Here is a 26,758-nt window from a genome sequence, read left to right as displayed (position 1 = left end):
ATCATCGGTTGTCCCCCAAAACATCGTCCATGCAGACAGAAGACAAACCGCCATAGGCGGCTACACAACATCAAGGTCTCCTGCTACCCCCTTGGGGGAAAGGACTTGGACTCACAGAGACCCCTAGTCCGTGGTCACAAGATGCTGGCCCACACACAGGCCGAGGGCTGGAAGGGGGCTCTGTCTCACTCCCTTCGGAAGGACCACCTCCTGGAATTCATGCCCACATGCCAACTATGCCACTTGCAGGGATCGGCTGATACTGACACCAGAGTAGCAGCCTAGGAGCTATATGGCACCTCACCTAACCTACCAGGTGACTGGTTAAGGCCTGATCACCTCATCCCTGTAACACCTCTCTGAATATGCTGACATGTTGTTGTTGTTTTTCCTTTTATATTTTCTTTCTCTTCTTAACTCACACCTAAGCCGAACAGTTACTGAGCGCAGTTCCAGTGGACTAGCAGGTTCATAATTAGCATGTTAATTCCTACTCATAGCCTTTATCTCCTGTCTATTGAACCTTATGTGTAGCCAGCCTGTTATAAACTTCAGGTGTAGCTAGATTTAAGCATTTATATCATTTTAGAGCTTTATCACAAATGGCTATTCTGTGTTCCCTGATTATTCTGCCCATAGCATGTATCCTAAGTCTAGACATATTCCCTTAGCCTATCCTTAGCCTATCCTGAAATGTCCAAATGCCATACCAATGTCTCTCTCTTGTCGTACTTGCTCTGGCTGTCGTGGCATTGCAAGCTTGCCTGTAATTAATTGCACAACAAAAAAAAAAACATTTTTTTTTTTTTTTAAATTGTACCTGCTGGTCAAAGAACCAGAAAAGCTATCTTTGTTTTTCTTCTTTTGTGGAAAAAGAATTGGAGTGTGTAACATCCTCCCAGCAAAGCAACAACAAGCACAGTGTAAAAAATGAATGTAATTAATGTAACGGGCGATCGAGCATCCTAGGTAGATAATTAAAGAACGCTATTATTTAAAACGATACTCAGAAAAATGCAGCAGGTTATAGAAGCTTTTAATGGGTCCTCCGGCATTTCCTCGTTTTCTTTAATTCAGAAACATTTTACCGCTGCAGTGAAACATTGCAACAAATGGTAGAAATGAACAGATTAACAAGACACATGGGCCTTGTCAGTGTTTGTGTCTATTGAAATGCCATGCCGTAGTTGTGCCAAAAGCTGCGATACGTAGCGAATGATAAGGCATGAAGTGAGTGTCATTTAAATGTATCAAGTATATGATTTGAGAGCTTGGCACAGCCGCACAGGGCCAAGTTTTCTTGCCGGTTCTAGACAAGGTCAACACAGCAAGATTGGTCACATGCCGTACCCATCAACTCTCCATGTGGTGTTACATCACCATAATCTCCTGCCATCCTCCCCACTGGTCCAGCGCGAGACATGTCCTAATTAGGGTTCCTTTCAGATTTTGAAAGATCCTGGTAATGCTAATTTGCAGGGGTATCTGATCATTTCCAAGGCTTGGACAGGCAGAGGTTACATAGATGGGATGTTTCCTTAACACTTAAAGTTCTTAGCACATCGTATTATCCAACAGTCCTGGTCGAGTTGTTCTCTTTGCATTACGAGTAATATATTATGCTTAACATCCAATTCTTTCCCGAATCTGTAAAAGAAGAAGAGAGATAGCACAATCATATGTGCTGACGTTTAAGTCACATTTTTATTCATTGCAAAATAGATGTTCAGTTCATTGTTGTGTTTGATTTGCTGAAGGTAATGATTTTTCTTTTCTCTTTGTGTTGTGCATTGATTATTGGACAAAGACTCAGTACAATTGTAGTTATTTACAGTATGCAGTTAAGCACGGTATATCTGGCCTTTACAGAAGCCATTACGGAAAAAAAAGTCTAGAAAAAAAAAACTAAACCGTTTCCCTGTATAATAGAACGGTTGTGTTTCTGGGGATATATTCACAAAGTAGTGAATCGTGAAGACCTGAGAACTGAGATGCAACATTTTGGTTAAAATAATAGGGTTTTAGTTAACAAAATCTCCAAATTAGTGATTTGTTTCCAGTTCGACTATTTGTCCTAAAGCCATTTGAGAGTCAGCTGCCAATTCGCTGTTTAGCCAAAAATAATCAAGGTTCTTCTCCTTCTTAGCTTACAACAAGAGAGGAGACACTTTACTGCTGTCCAGCGCCCTGATAATGCAATATTAGTCTTTGCGGCACGGTCACCAACTGGGGACTTTGCAGAATTCACAAAAATTGCCACTGGGGGGTCTGGGGGCCGGGGGGCAGGCAAAGGTGAGTTCTGCTTACCCGTACCTGTACCTCGTTGGCGCTACCATCTTCTTCCGGTGGGTCCACTGTACGCCAAACTAGAGGCATAATTGGCTTAGGGAACGTTTTTAGTTTGGCTATTTTAACCTTGAACGTGAATTTTACTTTGAATCCACTTTGAATTCTCATTTTATTAATTAGCCCTTTTCATATAATTCCATTCGTAGATAAAGATGTTTTATACAGAAAGTTCATTGTGATGGGCATGTGACAAGCAATCTATATCTGCAATTTAATGATTATAATGTTTAGGAAGTATTCCCCTGCCCCTGATTCTTTCTTAGATTGCCTGTGTGCTTGGAATCTTTTTAAACACTCGAAAACAGTCAGTCTCTATCTCCTCCCTGCTAATTTATAATGTCCTGCGTTTTTCTGATAGCTGGAACCAGTTGGATTTGGCCATCGTTCTTCTCTCCATCATGGGGATTACATTGGAGGAAATAGAAATCAATGCCTCTCTTCCCATCAACCCAACAATTATACGAATCATGAGGGTGCTGAGGATTGCTCGAGGTGAGTTGCTGCATGTTCATTCATGGTCATGTGGCATGCTGGCTTTTGGCTAGTACACAGGGTGGCATAAACATGGTACAAATCATAGTATTCGTTGTTGCTTAGAGTTAGCATGCTTTGATCAGTGTTACTGGGAGAGTATGACATTTTTTATTTTTTTTCATACATACCGAATGTCCCAATGTTTTGACGAAAGTCCTGACAGCGAAACTGTTTCCAGAATTCCTTACTCATCAAACAATTGCCATTCAGCACCAACACCATGATTGTACAAAGAAATGAGTAGAGCTAGGTGTTTTATGCAGGGTGTCACATCATGATCCTGCAGTGCTTGTGCTTTGCTCAGTGATGTCGTTAGACCCACACCCGTTGGCTTCATGACCAAGAAAATTAGCAAGCATGTTCTTCTTAGGGTGAACCAGTATACTCCTGGTTTAATTAGCCTGATTCCTAACAGAACTGGATTTCCATAATGTTTACAGACTGCCATATAAGAGAGGCACTATGTGATGCCAAATGGCATAGCCTTATGTTAGCACTTGCTTTCATTCATATACTGCTACTGCCTTCATGTTGTGCTCAAACCCAAACTCAAGCTGCCTGCACTATGTGAGTCAATGAGGTTCAGGATTGTAGCTTAATGGTATGACACTCAATAGTACCTCTTGCTGGACACACAACACAGGAAACATATTATATATAAATGATATGTTATTAGTAGTATTAAAGGAACAATCAAAGCACCATAATTACTGCAGTGCACTGTGGTTATGGTACTTGGAGTGTTCTGTTAAATTGATCCACCGCTGACTGCAATAGACGCATAGGATAACTCCGGCAATCAATCCTCTATGAACTATAATGCACACTGTGCTAATGATAGGATTTGCAGTGCACAGCTGTAGGAGATCCAGATATGATCTTTCCCATGGACTGACCGTGTTAGTACCAAGGGGGGGTAATGAGCTCAATGATTTGTATGTTCTGTATCGTTTGACCCGCTGAAATAACACCATTTGTTTTCACAGTTTTGAAGTTGCTGAAGATGGCAACGGGGATGCGAGCTTTGCTGGACACCGTGGTGCAAGCGTTACCCCAGGTAATCCCATACCTTAAGTTATGTTTTGGGTTTATGTGAGAAGATAGCGCAGCAGGAGTCAGATCGAGAGGAATCATAACGAATAAAGAAATTTATTTTAGTTACTAGAAATGTAATATTATGGAAGAACTTATTACAAACCAGTTATATGCAAACAGACATTTATTACACACCAGTCATATGCAAACAGGAATGTATTACACACCGCTTATATGCGAACAGGATTTATTACACACTTTATATGCAAACAGGCATTTATTACACACCAGTTATATGCAAACAGGCATTTATTACACACCAGTTATATGCAAATAGGACTTTATTACACATCGGTTATATGCAAACAGGAATTTATCACACACCAGTTATATGCAAACAGGAATTTATTTCACACTGTTTATATGCAAACAGGAATTTATTACACACCAGTTATATACAAACAGGAATTGATCACACACCGTTTATTTGCAAACAGGAATTTATTACACACCAGTTATATGGAAACAGGAATTGATTACCCACCGGTTATATGGAAACAGGACCTTATTACAAACCAGTACTGTGTAAAATGGACCTTATTGCAAATGGGGACTTTTTAAAGAAGACCTTATTATAAACCAGTGTTATTTAAACAAGACCTTATTACAAACCAGTTTTATGTAAACAAGACCTTATTACAAACCAGGACATTATTACAAACTGTACTATTTAAAGTAGATCTTATTACAAACCAGTGCTGTGTAAACAGGACCTTCTAACAAACTAGTGCTGGATGAAGAGGACTTTATTACAAATTAGTGCTATATAAACAGGACTTTATTACAAACGTGGGCTGTTTAATTAAACAAGGCCTTATTACAAATCAGTGCTATGTAAACAGGACCTTATTGCAAACCTGGGCTTTTGTAAACAGGACCTTATTACAAACCAGTGCTATATAAACAGGACCTTATTACAAACCAGTGCTATATTAACAGGACCTTATTACAAACCAGTGCTATATAAACAGGACCTTATTACAAACCAGTATTATATAAACTGGACTTTATTACAAACATGGGCTGTTAAAACAAGACCTTAATACAAACCTTCTCTACATAAACAGGATCTCATTACTAATTGTATTTATTGGTGGGAGGGGGTCATTTAATAGTTGTGAGTATGGGTTTTGAATACTTTGTTATATCTTTGTTAGCAATTGGGCTTTCAGTTCACTGCAGGCACTGGAATATTTCAGAGCAGGAAAAAACCTAAATATCCCTTTGGGACAGATCACCAATCCCAACAAATGAATATTTTGAACTATGACAAAATATATTCTGGTCTTATTGCACAAGATCTCGCCGGCTTTGCAAGGATTTCCACAATTATTACAATGTGCCACGTTACCTCAATCCTATTTTTAGACCAGTGAGATGACTTATTCCCATCAAATAGGGGCCTCTTTGTATAAACGGACATTTTTTGGTTCTGCGTCCTAAGCCAGATAAAAACTCGATAGGAAGGGGAAAAAATAAAAAAAATAAAAATGTTAGAACAACAGCCAGATCTTGTCTGTATTGAATAAATATACACATTAAAAGATCAAATAGTCATGTATAAACACTTGTTTCTTAACCCATCAGTGACCTGGAGTAGATTTCAAATAATCTGTAACATTCTATAATCAGATTATACTGTACGAGAGTGCAAAGAATTAGTAATTTTGTAGTAGCTGTTAAATAGAAAGGAAACTCACAGGGATTAAAGAGCCACTGGAGGCATCATAACAACTTCACACTGAAGTTGTTATGGTGCCAAGACGTCCAGGGCATAATCTTACTTTAAGGGGTTAAATATTTACAAAACAGTTGAACCCCAACTTTCTAAGGTGGTTACAAAACAGTTGAACCCAAATCGTTCTACCCATCAACTTCTTTTGTTGGTCCAAGGCTTTAATCAGGAAGCCTCAGACTAGGCAATATTCACAGGCATTACTATTTTATACTCCAAAACAAATACTCGTTATTGTTATATATATATAACAACTCTATCACTGCACCCAAATCTAACACTAGGTGACACTAGACAGTGAAATGTAGGTTTGGAATACAAGAGAAAGTAGTGCGTGTTTTAACCTTTGACCATTGGTGGGCAATGTTGGTACTATCTTTACTTGGTTAGCACCAGTAATCTTAAATAAACTCAAAATGGACAATTAAACAAAATAATGTTATAGACAAGGTAAACACTTCCATCTTCCTAGCAAATTTCGGTTCCTGATATGGGAATCATAGGGCATGTGCTAAAGTTCAAGAACCTTGTTTTCCTCTTTGACATGGTCAAATACTCATCATTTTAACTTGTGGATGAGATTGCTCTGTTGGTTAATTCCCCAACTACTAGTGCATTTAGTACCTTAGGTTCACACGTTCTATTCCTAGTGGGTCATCTCAACATTTTCTTCTTCAAAGGAGGACAATACAAGTGTGATTAAATTGAGTAATGATAACATCTACTTCTTAAAACACAAAAACAAGAAAGCAATATTAGTTTATAATTTTTCTGCTTAAATTACTTTGTTTTTGTTTTTTTTTAATTATTATAACAATTGTTAGTCTGAATTTCTGGAAGTTCTATGAAATTCTATGGAATTGTCAGAGCTAATTGAGATTATTCCTGCTTTAATGAAACATCAAACAAACATCAGCTATTTTCTTCAGAAGATCAAGTTAAGATCAAGTTAAATCTGATGAGAATGTGTGGAGAGGCAACAGGACCAGCCATATGCAGTAGAGTCCACTGTACCATAGATTCCACCATTCGACAATGAATGCATCGACTCTACCAACACTCGGTAGCAATTTGTCTCTTTCTAAACCAGCTTTTAGAATTAAAACAATAAAGTGTGCAAGAGATGTAAAGCTCTTGAATGGGAAGATGTGAATACGATGTGATTGATACCAATTCACAAAAAAAAAGTAAAAGAAAGAAATGGACGAATGAGACTGTGAAGCAGCAGTTCAGGACCTGCCTTGTCTCGGGAATCTCTGGATGGACTTATTGCATCTCAATGAGTTGCTCGCAGTGTGATGAGCTGCAGGAAGCAAGTCGGAGAGCAAGGCTTATGTTCTCCTGTCCTTGGAGCAGGCTGGCACATGTATAGCTTCCTGAGAAATCACTCCTGACAGGTCTCCCTAGGAGCCCTGAATATCGTTTGCTTGACTGACTAAAATGCCATGGTGTGGGCCGATGATGCAGAAATAATTAATCTCGGAAAAATGAGAAACTAGATGTGCTGGAGATGTGCTCCTGGGAAGCCAATGCCCGCCTCCAGCTATGCCCACGCTGTGAAAAACATTATATGTCTACAATTCTCATTGTGGCAGTGTGAACTATACTGCTGAGCACCTGCCAAGCAAAGCGTTGCCCTCCCTTCTGCCACGTCTTGGTGTATTCTTCATTCTATACTTCATTCTATACTTCGAGTCAAATAGAAATGGGGCCAAAAGTTAAGAAAACTTTCTTTTTACCCGAGTTGAGGAATGTCAAGCGAAAAAAAACATTATTTTACAAAGTTCTCTTTCCTGAATAAAACACTGCTGCTGGCAGTTTTAGGAGAAGCAGTGTGAGAATTGAACGACTTTCGCTCTTTTAGACTTAACCACATTCTCTATTAGGTGTGGAATAATTACATCACTACCACAGCTGTTTATATGCTGAGTTTCATGACTTCCCTGTGTCCCAGCTAGCCAGGAGCATTCTAGATTTTAAATATCAAGCACTTTATACCTTGTTATACAGAATATTGTAAACTGCTTGCAACTTGTTTCTGTATCCTTGTTTAACATTTTAAACGAATGTGCTTGCTAGAACTTTATAAACTTTTTAAAAAGTCATGAACTAGAGAGATGGGCATAGACCTCTGATGACCATTACATTGAGTCTCTACAACAAAATTAGTTCTACTGTTATCTCAAATCTCTTTGTTGTCCTTCATTCTACAGTGAGGGAAAAAGTATTTGACCCCCTGCTGATTTTGAACGTTTGCCCACTGACAAAGAAATGATCAGTCTATAATTTTAATGGTAGGTGTATTTTAACAGTGAGAGACAGAATAACAAAAAAAAAAAATCTAGAAAAACCCATGTGAAAAAGTTATACATTGAATTGCATGTCAATTAGTGAAATAAATATTTGATCCCTTATCAATGAGCAAGATTTCTGGCTCCCAGGTGTCTTTTATACAGGTAACGAGCTGAGATTAGGAGCACTTTCTTAAAGGGAGTGCTCCTAATCTCATATTGTTACCTGTATAAAAGACACCTGTCCACAGAAGCAATCAATCAGATTCCAAACTCTCCACCATGTTCAAGACCAAAGAGATGTCCAAAGATGTCAGGGACAAGATTGTAGACTTACACAAAACTGGAATGGGCTACAAGACCATCGCCAAGCAGCTTCATGAGAAGGTGACAACAGTTGGTGCAATTATTCGCAAATGGAAGAAACACAAAATAATTGTCAGTCTCCCTCGGTCTGGTTCTCCATGCAAGATCTCACCTCATGGAGTTTCAATGATCATGAGAACGGTGAGGAATCGACAAGATCTACATGGGAGGATCTTGTTAATGATCTCAAGACAGCTGGGACCATAGTCACCAAGAAAACAGTTGGTAACATGCTATGCTATGATATGAAATCCTGCAGCGCCTTCAAGGTCCCTCTGCTCAAGAAACCACATGTACAGGCCCGTCTGAATTTTGCCAAGAAACATCTGAATGATTTAGAGGAGACCTGGGTGAAAGTGTTATGGTCAGATGATATCAAAATCAAGCTCTTTGGCATCAACTCAACTCGCCGTGTTTGGAGGAGGAGGAGGAGAAATGCTGTCTATGACCCCAAGAACACCATCCCCACCGTCAAACATGGAGTTGGAAACATTATGCTTTGGGGGTGTTTTTCTGCCAGGGGGACAGGACAACTGCGCCACATCAAAGGGACGAGGGACGGGGTCATGTACCATCAAATTTTGGGTGAAAACCTCCTACCCTCAGCCAGGGCATTGAAAATGGGTCGTGGGTGGGTATTCCAGCATGACAATGACCCAAAACACACAGCCAAGACAACAAAGGAGTGGCTCAAGAAGAAGCAAATTAAGGTCCTGGAGTGGCGTAGCCAGTCTACATACCTTAATCCCAAAGAAAATCTGTGCAGGGAGCTGAATGTTCAAGTTGCCAAACGTCAGCCTCGAAACCATAATGACTTGGAAAGGATCTACAAAGAGGAGTGGGACAAAATCCCTCTTGAGATGTGTGCAAACATGGTGGTCAATTAAAAGAAACGTCTGACCTCTGTGATTGCCAACATGGGTTTTGCCACCAAGTACTAAGTCAAATGGGTCAAATACTTATTTCACTCATTGACATGCAAATCAATGTATAACTTTTTTGACATGTGTTTTCTTAGTTTTTTTTGTTATTCTGTCGCTCACTATTAAAATACACCTACCATTAAAATGAAAGACTGATCATTTATTTGTCAGTGGTCAAAATCAGCAGGGGATCAAATACTTTTTACCCTCACTGTGTATCAAGTGATTTTGTAATTGATGATATTGGCTTTTCCCTTGGTATGCTTATTATTGGGTGTATGTGTGCGCCATGTCTGATAGAACCAGATGTTATTTACCGGTTATCCTGTTTATACATTCATATAATAATATTCTCCGTCTATTTTATGGTTTATATACTCCCATTTTGTTGTGTTGCTAATTAAACATACACTGATCAGCCACAACATTAAAACTTACTACCTAATATTTTGAAGGTCCCAACTCTGACGCGTCAAAGCATGGACTCTATAAGACCTCCAAACATGTCCTGTGGTATCTGGCATCATTAGCTGCAGATCTTTTAAGTCTTATAAGTTCTGAGGTGGAGCATCCATGCATTTGTTGTTCCAGCACATCCATCAGATGCTCCATCAGATTGAGATCTGGGGAATTTGGAGGCCAAGTCAAGATCTTGAACTCTTTGTCATGTTCTTCAAACCATTCCTGAACAATATTTGGAGTTTGCCAGGGTGCTTTATCCTGCTGAAAGGCGCCACCTGATCTAAAAGAAAACATAATTTATTAGACCAGGCAACCTTCTTTAATTGCTGGACAATCCAGTTCTGACAATCACATCCCCATTGAAGGCACTCCTGGTGGTGGACAGGAATCACTATCGACACTCTGACCGGTCTACGACTACAAAGCCCTATACACAGCAAATTGTGATGCACTGTGTGTTCTGACACCTTTCTATCATGGCTAACAGTAGGGTTGTTTAGCTACTTGAGCTACAGTAATACTTCTGTGTGATTGAACCAGATGGGCTACCTACGCTCCACATGTGCATCAATGAGCCTTGGATACGCAATGACCCTAATGCGTGTTCACCAGTTGGCCTTCCTTGCACCACTTTTGGTAGGAACGAACCCCTGCATACTGGGGACATCCCACAAGACTTGGCGTTTAGGAAATGCTCTGACCCAGTCGTCTAGTCATCACTATTTGGCCCTTGTCAAAGTCTCTCAGATCTTTTCCCTTACCCATTTTTACTGCTCCCAACAAATGAAATTCAAGAACTGACTGTTCACTTGCTGCCTCATATATCTAACCCCTTGACAGGTGCCATTGTAACAATATAATCAATGTTATTCGCTTCACCTGTCAGTGGTTTTAATGTTGTGGCTGATCAGTGTATGGTTGAAGCAATTAAGTGTCTTGGTGCAGAAATAAATCCAACGTCAATATCAGATAGATGTTTTTACTTTTGGCAGAATTATACTTTTATTTGCTGTAGTAGAAAAACGTCCTATAGATTACAGTTTCTGTGTGTGTGAAGTTTGTTACTGATAAGTTTCTCCATCCTCTTCGAATTATTTAATATTCTCTTCTACTCCCCTTGGCAGGTTGGAAACCTCGGCCTTCTCTTCATGCTACTATTTTTCATCTACGCGGCACTGGGAGTGGAATTGTTTGGGAAGCTTGGTGAGTCCTCTGAATGCTTCTGGGATTGAGATATTTGTGTTATGACTGTTAAAAAAGTGCCGACATGAAACCAAATTTAAGAGGTGGTATGTTATAGCCTGGCCCGGGGATTAACTATATCAGGAAATGGTGGCCATCATTCCATTATTGTTTAAAGATTATACAATTGCAATTGCATCTGCTTATTTTCAAGGGAGTCTAACCTGCAGGATGCTTTGCAGCAGCTCATTGCTCGGGTTTTATTTGAAGAGAGTACGACAAGAACTCCATATTTCTGGAGTGTGAATTGTTTTCAGTTCAAAGTGAATTTAAATTTTTAAGCCAAAATAGACCAACTGATATTGTAGATGCCTAGGAGAATTTTTCAGTTTCGACTATTTTGGACAAATTCACTTTAAATTCATAACAATTTATACTTTAACAAATAGCCCTGTCGGTGTCGAAGAAAGTAAAGTGTAAAGTTTATTGTAAAGACCGGATGAAGAACTAGCTGGTTAATATTATTATATTTGGAATGATCTTACATATCGCACTATGCTGTTAACAGAATAGGGGAAAACCAAAAATGTTGTGATTTGAGTTCCGTTCAGGCACAACAAAATGATTCAAATTAAACATTATTTTTAAATTTGTGTTTATAAGTTGCAGAAATATAGTATTCCCTCGTCCTGAAAGCCAGTGAATATGCTCAGAGTAACTGTGCAGAATAACAAATACCACTTTTTAAATGTACAGCAGGTTTAGCTTTTGTACAATAAAAATAGAATATTTATTATTTAAATATCCTGTTTGGGGATATTAAATATTTTGTATTAGCTTAGGATAAGGGCTAAGGGGAGCACAATGTCAGCAAATTGATCTGTATATGTATAAGGCCATGTGTAATAAATACAGATATCTATATAAATATCTGCCTGCATATACATGAATGTTGTGGACACTACAATGCAGTCCAAGTACAACAGCTTGTACTCTTTGTTACACAGTGTGTCCAATATATAGTACACGGCTAGAAGCTTCCTTTAAAGCCTATAGAGTCACTTTGCAACCTACTGTTAGTGTTGTCCCATGGCAAGTCTGCCCCCTGGAGGGCATTCTATATTAGATACAGCATTATTCACTAAACTGAATTTTCAGGAATTCAAAGTAAATTTCACGTTTCAGACCAAAATAGTAAATTAGAAAAAATCTGTGATTCTTTATTTCCTATTTTGGTCTATTTGAAATTCACTTTGAATTCCGTGCCATTTTTGTGAATAATTCTGACATTCTCACACTTTCTGTTATCAGCGAAGTGCTGGGGGTCACTGATGTAACACAGCAAAGGAGATCTCTGCCGGAGGGGGTACACATCTCTGCAAACTGTTTTTTTGATATATTGTAGCTGACTTTGTGAGAGAGGTTGTGTTATTATTGGCTAACGCAAGCGAGACTTTCCAGCCCTGTTTCTTGAGGAACGTTTGTTAGGTACGCTGTTCATTGCTCCTTTCAATCAAGCTATTGTTTTCTGTATTCCTGTCCGATCCTACCCTTCACCGTCCTCAATTATTGACTCGGCACAAGAACTAGAATTCTCTACGGAATTCTCCTGCAAATTTACAAGCTCTGGAAAATAAATAGCTCATTAAGGAGCTGGCAGGAGTGATGCCTGTCTGTCCATAATGAAAACTTAATGGACCTGTTTTATTTAACAGGGATTTTTTTTTTTTTTTTTTATTGCCTTTCCTAGAATCTTAAAACTATGGAAAGTAAAAATGTACCTGACTCCTGTGAAATCTAATGTCTGGCTCTCATTAAACTAAATCACTGAAAGAATCTCTGTCACTTCAGCCTTTGTGGATTGACTCTCCCATCAATCTCAGTCCTGTTTGGACTGGGGGAATTGCAGTCCAAACAAGTTACAGTACTTGTATACTTATCTTCATGATGTTGGGGGGATGCCTGAGCATCATGAGGGTTGTATTTCACAGCACATAGAATGGATTGCTGATCTCAAGAATCTCAGTAGTTCTACTTTGATTAGAGATTTCAAACTCCAACCCCCTCGCCCCCTCTCTGCCCCCCCCTCCCCCCCCCAGATGCTGTTGGCCTACAACTCCCAGAATTCTTTAAATACAACAGATGGCCAGAGAATCATGGAAGTTTTAGTTCAGCAATATCTTGGGGGGCAGAGTGAGATGCCTCATTTAGACAATAACCTTTTCTTCCCCTGCAGTGTGTAATGAAGATAATCTGTGTGAAGGACTCAGCAGGCACGCTACGTTTGAGAATTTCGGGATGGCGTTTCTAACCCTGTTCCGTGTCTCCACGGGCGACAACTGGAACGGCATCATGAAGGTGAGAGACGATAACTTGCTTTATATCCAAGAATGTTCTTCAATATTTTACTACATTGCAGCGCAGGAAATCTTCAGGAACCCATATTACCCTCCTGCTGGGGTTCTGGCCTACGCGTTTGTTTTTAGACTTCCATCTTTCTCTCTGCATTTTCCACAATGAGTTTTTAAGAAATCTGAGCCCCACTCCAGCTGTGTTTACGTCTCCTGCATAGGCAGACAAATGTTTGCTCCTCATCTCAATTTCAAGGCTTTCTCAGCCAGGCAGGTTCTCTCCGCTGTGAACACAGAAGCTGGGGAGCATGGTAACGTCTGTCTCTAGTTGTGATGTGCGTGTTGAGCATGTTATACTTATTGAGGGGTTCTGAAGACATCAGTATCCACAAGAATGAAAGTTGACTTCCTGTCTTGATATCACTAGAGCATAGAGATTCCATTATTTTCTATTCATACATTTTTACACCTATTTTATCTGTTGATCCGGTGCAAACATTTTTAAATCTATCCATTTATTTAACATATCCTTTAAAACTGACACCGTGTGACTCATGTAACCCAAACACGGATATGCTCACATTTCATTGTGTCATCAAACTATCTAAATGCTTAAGTGCCCCCCCCCCAAAAAAAAAACACACTCCCAGGGCAATCCAGTGTTAAATCATTTCCTGCCAGAGAAATGTATTGCCCACGACTCTGTGTGATTCATATATTGCTACAAAAACACTGACGGTTGTTATCATATTGTTATGATGAATGTTTATCTAATGCCAGACCAAGCTAGAAACAATGAGTGACAGATTGCCCTCTCCACTCCCCTGGTGAGGTACATGTACCACCATGACTTTTTTAATAATTACGGAAGTTGATTTAATGTTGCTACAATATAAAGCGATAACCGTAAAGGGCATTCTCTATTGTTTATAACATAAGAAGAGCCAGTAAAAACAGATATTCCAAAGTAATTTTGCTGTTTTTCGGTTCCAGCCATTGCATTTATTGACTGAAAAATAACTATTGACATTCAGCTACTGCCGGCATCATAATTATCTAGGGTGTAGATTTCACTATTGTTATCTGTATTTATTCGCTTTACCCACCAACGGAGACGTCTAGAACACTCAGAAATACAGAAATACAATGTAGCACAAAAGGATCAGATCTAGGTCTGTGCTTACATCATATGTTGGGTTTATGAAGACACTTTTGTTTGTTTTAAACTTGAATAACGTCTACTAAGTGTCAAAAGTACCCAAATGCCTGCAGTCAACTTGTGACTGAGTTATCGGTTCTCCAAGAAGAAGAATAAAAGAATGTCTTTGGTCACTGGACTCAGAGACCACAATGGAACAAATATTTTGAATATGGATTAAGAGGTGTATTACCTGTTCACTGTGACTTTAATAAGGTATGATAGCAGTGCGGGGTGTCTTTGTCGGCACATATTTCGATTTACCTGCTGCTAGTATTATCTCCCTTCTCTACAGGATACATATTGACATAGACGACAGGCGTTTAATTTTTGGTAATAGATGATTTTGAGAAAAATAATACTACTCAGTGCTTACTTCTCCTACTAAATATGTCTTTTTTGAGAGCGTTGTATAGACCCTGTGTTACGGGAGTGGTGATGGGTGGATTCACAATTTAATAGTGGTATAAAGCTATAATTCTGTGACCTAGTACAGCCTTATGTTTCCCTTCTTCTTTGTTTTCTTGTTCATCCTCTTCCTTCTTCCACCAGCATTCTCCACCAGAACATGTCATTTCCTGTTTCTCAGGCTCCTGTATCAGTTGTATTTTGCTGATAGTCGCAATACTCAAATTGAAACAAATTAAAACAATGCATGGTGAAATTTGTAACAAGGTAACAATATTTTATGTCTTTGTTCATTGATTAGGACACACTCCGAGAATGCAACAGTGACGACAAGCATTGCCTCACCTACCTGCCTATCATCTCCCCTGTCTATTTTGTCACCTTTGTCCTGATCGCCCAGTTTGTCCTGGTTAATGTAGTGGTGGCAGTGTTAATGAAGCACTTGGAGGAGAGCAACAAAGAAGCCAAAGAAGATGCAGAGATGGACGCAGAGATCGAAATGGAGATGTCACGGGCACTGACTCCAGCTGCTGGAAGCGGCAGCCCTGCTCCAGACAACAAGGCAATCACCAGGAACATTATCCCCGTAAAGACAGAACACCCAGTCCTGCTGAAACAAGCTAGGGTAAAAAAGATATGCACTTTAGATAATGAAATATCCTTCCGTTATGTAATATGATGTCCACATTGAGGGATAGAATGAAGCATAGGTCTAAGCTACAGGATTCATAGCACCACAACCCACAGATCTCATCTAAAATAGAACAATCTGGATGTTGCTTTCCGAGTTCTAAGTGAGAACACTTAACAGCGAGTCAATGGAAGCTCAACAATGCAGAGATTCCATCTCCTACTGGCCAAACACAGTTTGCCAATACAAGGCTCCTGTAACCCACTGTATAATAAACCAACAAAGAGATTATATATCTTTTCTAGGTAACATCTAAAAATTTATGGATGTTGTTGATCAGTTTTACAATCCATTTCCATTCTGTGTTTCAAGATGGTCAATGTCAGGCAACAAAATTTGGAGCTGAGTTGATAGTACTAACAGAAAACTGTCAAGCCCCCCCCCTCGACACCCCCCCAGTGTTCTCTCTTTGAGTGCTGCTCAGAGTGGAGCAGTGGAGATCACTCATGCTTTCCCGAGCAACATTTTGCATCACTATGACAAAAGCGGAGTGAGTATCACTTATATGGCAGCAATCATGGACAAATATCTATATAATATAGAATGCACACTATGACAACTTCAAACAGTCAATATAATCTGACTTTATTATGTACAAAAAGTACTATAGTAAAAAAATAAGACAAAAAATAAACAAAATAACAGAAGCAAAGGCAATACAATAATACACTGGTACAATACCAAGAATTCTTACAAGCCACAAGACAGAAACACGAGTCACCAAATCCCCCAACGTTTCGGCACCAACTGGCTGCCTTTATCAATCATGGACAAAACACAGTGAACGTTGACAGTGTTACTTTAGTGGGTATTCCGTATAGGATAATCACTTAGGTTCCTTACATCGATTACGGAGTATGAAACTTTGTGGACTTACATGCACCTTGGGTCAGACACTGTTTGAAAAACAAGGGTTAGCCTCTCTGGTTTTCCCTGCTTCACTTCCTGCACAGATGCAGGAAAGACCAGAGAGACTGTCAGTTTTCAAACGCTGTCTGATCCAACGTGCATGTATATGTCTGAAGGATCCTGCCATATACTAAAGGTAAGGATGGATTTTTCACTCTTTTTTTTTTTTTTTACATACACTTCATTTTATATATATATATATATATAAAAATATATTTTTTTTTAATACTTGACGAAAGGATTATTATATTATAAAACATAATATTACTGAGGTGACAGCTGTCCTTTAAGCCACTTTGTAGATGCTAATATTTTTTTTTTAGAAATTTTACTCAATTTGTTTCATGAGCAAAAGAACATGTGGCGGCAGAACTACATGTGGCTTAGGGATATGCACACTACTCCCACTGAAAACAAAAGATTAGTCACTTGGTATTTAGACCTTGAGAATTTGTAGCAAACAACCAGAATTATTTATTTAGGTTGTTAATGTTTTATCTCCATAATACATTAAATGGGGTCGACTCCACTGGAAAGTCCTTTTAAACACTGGAGAGCAATTAACATTTCGGTTTAGCCTTGGAGGGCTTTTGGAAGGAAGTATTTTAAGTTTAAGTGTTAAGTGCTACAATTTGAAAATGACTTGGAAAAACAAGACATGTAAAAAATATTATAAGTCACCGTGGTAAAATGCGAGGTATGGCTGACTTATCTGTGATGGTTTCCATAGTGAGTTGACATTTGACTTAACCTCCTAAAAAAACATTCCTAACATATGCTAAATGGATGTTTGTTTCCTTAATTATGCACTAAAGGGAGCACTGAGCCAGGAGAGTGTGACTTTAGTGATCCCAGAATCAGTGGAGGCATCTGCCTGGGTGAAGGATACAGCACCACCGTCCCCTATGCCCTACAAGCACGGTTTGCGACTACCCCTCCAGCCCAGCGTACATGGGCACGAGGTGATTCCTCCCGATCTGCGTTACTGTGTTGTGTAGCAAACGTGCTTTCTGCATCTTCATTGCTTTCCAGCTTCTGCCTGACTCTGTGCCCCTGCAAGTAGGAAGCCTCCTGCCCCAAATATATGGAACATCTGATTTATGTCAGTTTTCTAAAGAGTTAGTTGCAGTGAGCCGATAACCCGTCATAGGCCAAGATAGCCGAATCAGAAAATGCAGCCAGCGATTCGCAGTCATTGTTTGGAAGGAAAATCCCGAAGGACATCTATCAAAATTATTTCCCTAGAAAGCTATAGTCCTTTAACCCTTCTGGGTTTGTTCTGCCCCTTCCACCAATCAGTTTGAATTTTATAGCATAAACATAAATATATCCCCATGTACTTCCAATGTTTGAAATGTCCATTTTGATACCCGAGCTCTGCAGTAAGGTTCAAATGTGAACAGTTCCCATTTGCCCATACCTACCTTTCACCGTGTGGGCACAATTAACCCAGATCCTGATGTATGCAAGTAGAGATTGCTTTACACAACACTTTGGCACCATAGGGGCATTAACGCACATCTGGTACACGCTAGCTGTTTGTTAAATGTGAGTTGGAAAAGGGCTTTTATCGGCACCAATGCTTTGCTAATATTAGTCTGTCTCCAAAATGTTTTGAAGCACACAAAGCACATTACTAGCAGCTGAACTTTAACGCTATGTATTTTAGAGCAGTTTTATGTGGCAGTAAAAGCATCACCAGGAGCTGATATTTAGGTTTGGATATTAGCAAGTTTGCACTGGATGTTATTTCATTGGCTTGTGGATATTGTAATTGCAAATGCTTCCTCCTGCAAGGCTATCTGCAGGTTAAATATGCTACCTATTATTCCCGTGTAATGCTTTTGTCTGTTCTTGCTCTGCAGGATGGTGATGTCTACTTGAGAGATGGTGCTGGCTCTCAGACCCTACTGGCAGTAAGAAAGGTCTCCGTATCCAGAATGCTGTCATTACCCAATGACAGCTACATGTTTCGTCCTGTCCTGCCAGCCAAAGCTTCGTACCCTCTGCGTGAAGTAGACACTTATGAAGACACTTCTCCAAATGGTAATTGATGATATGACAAAGCTTTGATGTTATCTGATTAAAAACTTAAAGGGAACTATTAATCAAAGAGCGTGTGCAAACAGCTGCGTTAACAAAGATATGTTTTTTTTAAATGTCAGGTGTAAATAGAAATGACTTTTTATACAAATTTCGAGGGGGGTTTATTTTGGTCCTTGGCCGCTTACTTGTTGGTGGAGGAAGGGTAACCACATCCACCAATCAGAATGCAGCAGATGCAAACTGTTGTTACTAAGATTCAGGGGACAGCAGGCAGAACAAATTAGACGATAGGTAGCTAACACCAAAACTGCAGATAACGTTCCTTGAATCTCCACTAACCTTGGATGCAATAAAAATAAAAAAAGTGAAATTTCAAAGTAAATCACTGTTTTATTGCTCTGAGTTTAAAAAAAAAAAAATCAAAGGAAATAGGTGTGTATGAAATAATGATTTAAAGACAAATAATACCAAAATATCCCATGTTTTGGGATCAGTTTTTTTTTTCCCATAGGAAGCGTTCAGAGCAGCGTTCGCTGAGAAATGTTGCTTGTTTAAACAAAGTTTCGCATCCTCTGTTGTCACAGATTCACTGAATTAAATTTTGCAAAACCAGGAGCTGATATTCAGGGCAATTTGACAGCTGCTTTCATTTTTCATTTTTTTTTTTTTTATCATTGGCCTGAATATCAGCTCCTGGTGGAAAACTGGTTTTGCATAGTTTATATAGTGTTGTGAAATTTGGACCAGTCTCTTCACAGTGACATTTAGCAGATCAACCCCTACTCCCAGCACCTTCTTAAAAAAACAAAAATGGTCTATATTCTTCATATAGTAATCTTTTCCCATTGATTGTATTTACCTATTCATTGAACTAAAGTTAAAAAAAAAAACACTTCACAGGATTTGTACTATTATGTTTACTTATCTCTATATTTAACAAATATGTATTTGTGAAATATAAAAATTAAAATCAAACGTAGAAATCTGCACCTTTTTATTCTGTGACTCCCTAGTTTAGCTCCCGGTCAATCGGTTATAGTAAGCGTTGTCCTTTGCACCTCATAGTCAGCATGGAGAAGGTATACAGAGAGGAGGAGAAATTAAACAGTGTTTCTCTTTTTCATCCTCATTTGCAAGAGTCCTGCTTTGCAGTGTCTGAACTGGATTACAATTTACTTGCTATGCATTTAAATAAAAGGTCAGGTGTATGCTAGTAACAATGTTAAAGGGTTACTCCAACCACCATGCCCCCTTCAGTGATTTGAAGTGGCGGTGGTGGTGGTGGTAGGAGTAAGTATGTGCAATGTTTTTGCTTGTGATATTTGTAATTGTGTGCTAGAGGCTAGTTGCTCACCCATCACAACTCTGTTCCGGGCTGGCAATGTCAATTCTGCGCATAAAGTATGTCTGTTGTCAGTGTGGTTCCTCGGTCGGGACCGATCTGCCTCGTTGCCTGACATAATCAGAATTGATGTGACATAATTAGAATTGATGATCTCAGCCAATCACAATGCTTTCCCATGTAGATGCATTGAATCAATGCATCTCTATTGGGAAAGTTCAGTATCTCCATGCAGAGCATGGAGACGCTGAACGTCAGTGCTGCACAGTGTGCAGAACTGACCCAGGAAGCACCTATAGTGGCCGTCTGAGGATTGGCAAATAGAGGTATTCCTAGGCTGTGATATAAACACTGCCTTGTCTCTAAAAAGACAGTGTCTACTGTAAAAAGCCTGCAGGGACTGACTATACTCACCATAACAACTACATTAAGCTGTAGTTGTTCTGGTGACTATAGTGTCCCTTTAACTTATCTGGGGAGGTTTTGTTTTTTTCATTAAACCAGTCCATTTAAGTGTTGTGCATAGTGTAAATCACTATTACCCACACATACCAAATTATATATTGTTATATATCTACACCGAGAAAGCCTTCATCAAAATATAAATATGAACATTTTGGCATGTTTGGTAGATTACATGAGGCACCAGTGCACAACAAAAATGGTTCTTAGCAGTGCACCCTTCATGACTTTGCTTTCACCTAGTGGCCTAGTGGAGGAATGGGTGAGTTGTGCCCCAGTCACATAGTACGTTCATCCCTAATCCCACCCAGTACATTCTTTATCACACTGTGCCCGCTGTTGTGGATAGGTGTTGCCCCTTTGATGGGGTGCTTGGAGCAGTGAACAATCCATGCATAATTCTTCTGTGAAACCCCAGAGATCCATGTGGTGTAACATAAATTAAAGGTTATTCTTAATACTGCATTATAGTTGTAAATTTCTCCTTCTTTTAGAAATTGATTAAATTGCTACACAGCTTGAGGTAGACCAAACTCTGGTAAGACCTAACAGATTATTGCCACTTTACACAAATTCCAAAGTTGTAAGCAGCAAGATTAATTTGTAAATGTCTCTCTCCAAAATGCAGGGTCAGTTATATCAGTCCATTCCCAAGCCAGTGATATCAGTTCCTTGCTAAAATTACCTGTGGAATGTCAACCTTTACCATCCTGCCACCTGGACCCAGAGGACATGCCTAAAATCCCACCTCCAATCTCCACCTCCAGATCTCCAAGTCTTAACAGACTATTACGCAGACAGGTAAATATATATATTTTTTGGTGTGGTATAGTAATTTGAAGGAAAATATAAAAGGCAGCATAAACCTTTTATAGACTACAAAAGAATATTCTCCTTTTTTATTCTGTCATTTTCCAATCTCAAACACAAAATGATCAGTCTTTACTTTGAATACAGGGTTTGAAGTGTCTATGCATGCAAGGCTTGACTGTTGTCTTTGGTTCTTGGTTTTTAGGAGGCCATACGGATGGATTCAGTTGATTATCACACTGAAGAATCTAGTGACAGTCTTCAGGCTGATTCTACGGAGAGTTTAAATGTGAGGACTCCATCACTAACTACATTAGTTCCAAATTTGCTTTGCCCCACGCCTCTCTCTCTGCAGGGAACCCCGCAGTCTTCCCCCATACTCTCTTCTCACCTCAGAAAGTCAAGTGTCCGCACACGCAAACATGTATACAGCCAACACAGTATTCCCAGCCGGCCTTCAAGCGGCAGCAGCACCAACACCAACCCAGAGGAATCTACATTTGAGTCCTCAGACCTGGCTGATGAAGAGGTCAGCCATATAAACAGCTCAGCAAAGGGCTGGCGAGGACAATCGCATAATAGGAGTCACTCTGTCTCTCCTTTCATCTCCCAACCTTCATCTCCTCCTCTACTAAAGAACTGCAATAGCACAGCCAGCCTGGCAGGAACCGGCAACAAAGACAAAGACTTGAAGAAGTTCTACAGTGTTGATACGCAAGGATTCTTAACAAAGCCCATGTGGGCAGAAGACCAAAGGAGGCATTCCATTGAGATTTGCTCCTCCATTGATGATGGAGACTCCTGCTTTGATCTGTCCATCGAAGATAAACATGACTCTTCTGTTCATATTCAGTCTGACCCAGAGTACATTAATGGAGTTAGGAGGAAAAAAAAGATGAGTCCACCCTGTATTTCTATAGAACCTCCCATGGAGGATGAAGGTGTCACAGCTCCCTGTACCAAAGCATCAGAAAATAGTATGATGTTAAGAAGGCGAACACCATCTTGTGAATCCACTGCATACAGGGACTCTTTAGATCTTAGCGACAACCAAGTTGTTGACCAAACGTCAAAAACTGATAGACGGATCCAGACTCCTTGTCGCAATGAACACTTGATAATACCCAGCTATTCTTTTGATCAGCTGGACACGAACAGCTTTTCAGACCTTTTAACAGACGGTGGATGCTCCACTCCTCCATCAGTTGGCCTTGTGGATTCTAGGCCTGAACCAGTGGCTTTAGATAGTAAACAAAAAGACCATCTCCAAATACAGAGCACCAATCTCGAAAACAGCAACAGAGATTTAATTGGCATTGGTATGGGTTCCTTGAAAAAGCTTGCACTAGTGAACTCTTCTATAACAACAGAGGATACAATAAATAAACCGTTATAGCCGTTAAGGATTTGAGACATTTTAAATTGACTAGCTTGATGAACCACTGGATAGACGGGTCTTATAATCCCCTTTGGGTGTTAGTGTTTTCAATATGCTGTGGGCTCACGAGGAATAATGAATAAAAAAAAGGAAAGATTTGCAGATGGTTTGAATAAAAATTTTCTTCTTTTGTTTGGTTTTATAAACGGAATACGGAGTTAACTTTCCATATAACCTCAATCACATTGATTCGAGTTTTCTTTTTTTTTTTTTTTTAGGTTTTTTTTTTATTTCTATTTTTAAGCTGGCACTTTTTATTGTGCAAAGACACAGTATACAGAAGTGCTGAAATATGAAGACTTGTACATTATCTGTATATCAGCATTATAAATAAAATAGAAATAATGTATTTGTGAAAAATAGGTAGTCTGTCTTTGTGATGCAAAGATATCAAGTTTCCTCCTAATTGGGTTACCAAAGATTCTATCTCCTTCACAGGACAATCATCAAGAGGGGACAGGCAGTAACCAAGAACGTTTATTTTTGTAATACATGTGCTAATTTACAATAGAGCAATAGTAGAGTAGAATCTATGCCCCTACTATGTAATGTGGATGAAATAGCGTAGCCATTTGGCACTAAAGCAGGGTGACTGTGCTTCATTCAGTATGTGCCTCTTCACTGTTTTTCCAATGTCCATGACTTTACGATAGGTGGCTATGGTGTCATAACCCCCTACATAGCACATATACCACCACAAGGTAAATAATGCATGACATTGGGAGTAAAGGCACAACATTGGGGTGACAATGGTGAGTTATATGGGCATAGAGAGAGACAAAGAATGTGGCAGGTACAGTGGTGTTCTTTAAAGTTATGGAAGACATTTTTTAGGATGGATGGGTTTAAATGGAGATAGACCAAACGTCAGGTCGGTATGAGAAAATAAACATAAGTCGAAGGATAAGGAATTCATGCGATAAGACATGGAACATAAGTGGGAGAGAATGAGATACAAGGGGTAAGAAGATCATTATAAGAGACACAGGGGTAGTGGAGTAACAAGAAGAGGTTGGCATGGGAGATCCATTTCACTTTGTCACCATTGTCAATCATTACAGACCGCTAAACGTCTATACAAGCAATATTAACCAACATGGTTGCCATGCACATGAAATATATGTAAATTAGAGTAAAGGCAGGAAACATGGACAATATAGGTGGAAGAATCTACCAGCAAGTTCTGGGAACAGTAGGACATCCCAAGAGATAGCTGTGAAGAATCTATCTACATAACCTAATTTTTTTTTCCGTTATTTGCTTTATATATCAACAGTAGAGAGGAATAGCTATAAGACAGTGCTCAGTAGGAGAACCGAATGATACTGGTAACAACATTCATTTAAATTTATGGATTTTCTGCCACGTTAGAATTGAAAGTTGATTCAGTCCACAATTTTAGGATAAAGATTTCAGTTTTGTTCCTCTACTGGTATAGGGATAAAATATTCTTGTGATTTTATAGCATGTGGATGAATAGACTCCGGTATTCTATGGAAGTAGAGGTAAAAAGTTTCCGGTAAACTTCAAACTCAAACTTCAACTGTGAAGATGCTTCCGGTACTCTGTGACAGTAGGTGGAAAAATTCCGGAACTCTGACAGTAGAGGTTAAAAGGTAAACACACACAGAAAGAATGCATTGAGATCTCAGATTACGTAACCCCACATCTGCTTTTCTTACTCTCGGATCTTTTAGAGTAAAAACGTTTTTGTTTTTTTACTTGATTTTTTTTTTTTTTGGCCTTGTCAAACTTTTTATTTGTTTTGAAAAGCAAATTGCCCTTTAGCTTGAAGATAGCTGAACTATCTCAAATTCCTTGATTACATGTGTGTTTAATCAGGATCCCACATTGTTTCCAAAAATAGATAGCCACAGGAAGATTACAGGATAAAGTATGCAAGAAGAATGTCAAAAACAACTCAACGAAATCTTGTGTTTAGACGTTACGTAAGCACTAGCGCCAAACACAATAATCATTGTGCGATGTTAAGCTGTGCAAGCTAAAGGGACGTTGTAAGCACCATAACTACTACGGCGTATTATAGTAGGCTCAGTGCAATGAGGCTGTGAATGCCATTTCCTAATTTCTGGCAATCAACTGTTTGAGACGTTTTGACAAAAAACAGGACTCTTTCCTCCCCAAATGTAGCAGGGCTCTCTGCACTCCATAGTGGTTATGGTGGGTGGAGTTTTCCTTTATGGTGTTTCTACATAACCTAAAATGGGTTTAAAATAATCCACTAAGCATAATCCCAATCTATATAATGTATTAAAAAGTGAATGCAATTTAACAAGTTGTTTTGCTATTTTTATTAATGCATTGCACATCATTTGCCTTGAAATTCATGTTAAGACAATGAATGACAGCTAACGTTGGCACTGAAAAATACTTGGGGAACTTTGTTTCCGTCAATGCCCAACCCGTCTTACGGCATCATGGGAAAAGAAGCTGCAGTGCCAAGGATTGCCATACTTCTCTCGGATTATCTATGGCACATATTGAAATTATGGAACAATTTTATCACATTCTAAACGAGCTATGGATTGAAATAGATTCCTTCAGCAATCAAAACCAGAAAATAAATTGGTGTCACCTTATAAGACTTATGGAATTAGATCATTCTAAGCACAAGAGATAAGGAAAGAATGGAGGAATGTATTATTAGAGTTATTGTAAACCGTGATAAAGTGTTTTTTTTTTTTTAGGTCATTTGAATGCCATAAAGCGACTCTAAGTACGAAACTTACCTCTGACGTCTTGCAGATAAAAACACGAACATTTCTGAGAAATGTTTCTGAGAAATTTTGAAATCTCCACATCTATGGTGACTGTCATTCAGTCAGCCAATAGAGGCTTTGAATTAAAACAGATTTGATCATTGAATCTATTTTAAGTCTGGTGCCAGTATGTACAGTTTGGCAATGCCAGACGCTGGGTGCGTGCCCAGTGCTTCTCTTTTATTCAATACTTCTAAAAGAGAAACATTGGATTTGAGTACCGTCATGCATGCGCCATATCTTTGTGCATTTGAGTGGACAAAAGCCACTAAAGGGACACTATAAACACCTGAACAACTTCAGCTTAATGAGGTTGTTCAGGTGAGAACTATAGCTCCCTGCAGCCTTTCTCATGTAAACACTGTATTTTCTGAGAAAATAAAGTGTTTACATTGGAAGCTAGGAACACCTCCAGTTGCAGTCACTCAGAGTGAACCAGATGGACTTCGGAGTTGATGGAGGCATAATATGCCTCCATCCACTCAGATCTGCTATCAGCAGAGCACAGGGCAGCACTGTGCACAGCATCCTGTGATTCAGTATCTCCTTCCTCTGCATGCAGACACTGAACTTTCCTCATAGAGAATCATTGATTCAAGTCACCTCTATGAGAAGATGCTGATTGGCCAGGGCTGTGTTTGAATCATGCTGGCTCTGCCCCTGATCTGCCTCTTTGTCAGTCTCAGCCAATCCTATGGGGAAGCACTGTGATTGGATCAGGCTACCACATGTCAGCAGACTGCTTGTTTTTCTAAGTCTAACAGCATGCAGATTTACAGCTTCAGGCTTGAATACAGTAAGATTTTTACTATATTTATGGAGGCATGAGGGGCCCAGGGGGGCTAGATGGTGGTGTTAACACTATAGGGTCAGGAATACATGTTTGTGTTCCTGACCCTATAGTGATCCTTTAATCTTCAATTTCCATTTCAGGAAAAGCAATATCTAGACACCTGGTCCTATTTTAAAACTTCAGTCTTCAGTTTAAAACTGATATTAACCGATTTTTCTTTTTAAAGGAAAACACACTGGGTGGTTAAAACCAGAAAAGCAGATTAATGAACACACAGTTGGGCCAGGAAAGAGAGCAGTCCCAGTATATTAATTAGTGCAATAGCTTCATTGAGCGCCTTGTTATCTCGTGACAACAGTCTTTTCGCATCAACAAAGAGGAACCTTGAATTGTAATCCCGATAAGAAAGATCTGTGGCTGTCATTAGTCCATATCTGTTGTAAATGTCACTAGCCCAGGCTCCTTTGGGACAGCTTCACAATTTAACAAAAGTTGTTTATTGTTTCTAATCAGCAATTTGTTTGATCCATACACATTGCTGGTAATGATATCCCAGAATATGTTGTATACCTGTAGTTATTTCGTTTTTTTTG

The 26,758-nt window shown here is 39.2% G+C and overlaps 1 protein-coding gene across 3 annotated transcripts in view; it reads left to right on the top strand.

Moving 5' to 3' along the window:
• CACNA1H (calcium voltage-gated channel subunit alpha1 H) overlaps positions 1-22,952 on the top strand; it is a 200,608-nt gene extending 177,656 nt beyond the window's left edge. For 2 of the 3 annotated variants that reach the window (XM_063430446.1, XM_063430445.1), the window contains exons 26-34: positions 2,708-2,841; positions 3,870-3,940; positions 10,880-10,958; positions 13,174-13,295; positions 15,196-15,519; positions 17,310-17,456; positions 18,360-18,540; positions 20,973-21,145; positions 21,360-22,952. In XM_063430446.1, coding sequence (XP_063286516.1) covers positions 2,708-2,841; positions 3,870-3,940; positions 10,880-10,958; positions 13,174-13,295; positions 15,196-15,519; positions 17,310-17,456; positions 18,360-18,540; positions 20,973-21,145; positions 21,360-22,550 — 2,422 coding nt within the window. In that variant the 3' untranslated portion in view covers positions 22,551-22,952. The remainder of the gene's footprint in view (positions 1-2,707; positions 2,842-3,869; positions 3,941-10,879; positions 10,959-13,173; positions 13,296-15,195; positions 15,520-17,309; positions 17,457-18,359; positions 18,541-20,972; positions 21,146-21,359) is intronic. The other variant, XM_063430447.1, reaches the window with a different exon arrangement.
• Positions 22,953-26,758: the final 3,806 nt, after the last annotated feature.

This window comes from Pelobates fuscus, chromosome 8, assembly GCF_036172605.1.
Source record: "Pelobates fuscus isolate aPelFus1 chromosome 8, aPelFus1.pri, whole genome shotgun sequence".
Lineage (NCBI taxonomy): Eukaryota > Metazoa > Chordata > Amphibia > Anura > Pelobatidae > Pelobates > Pelobates fuscus.
Note: the sequence above shows the minus strand (reverse complement) of the source record. Positions and strands in the feature narration are given on the sequence as shown.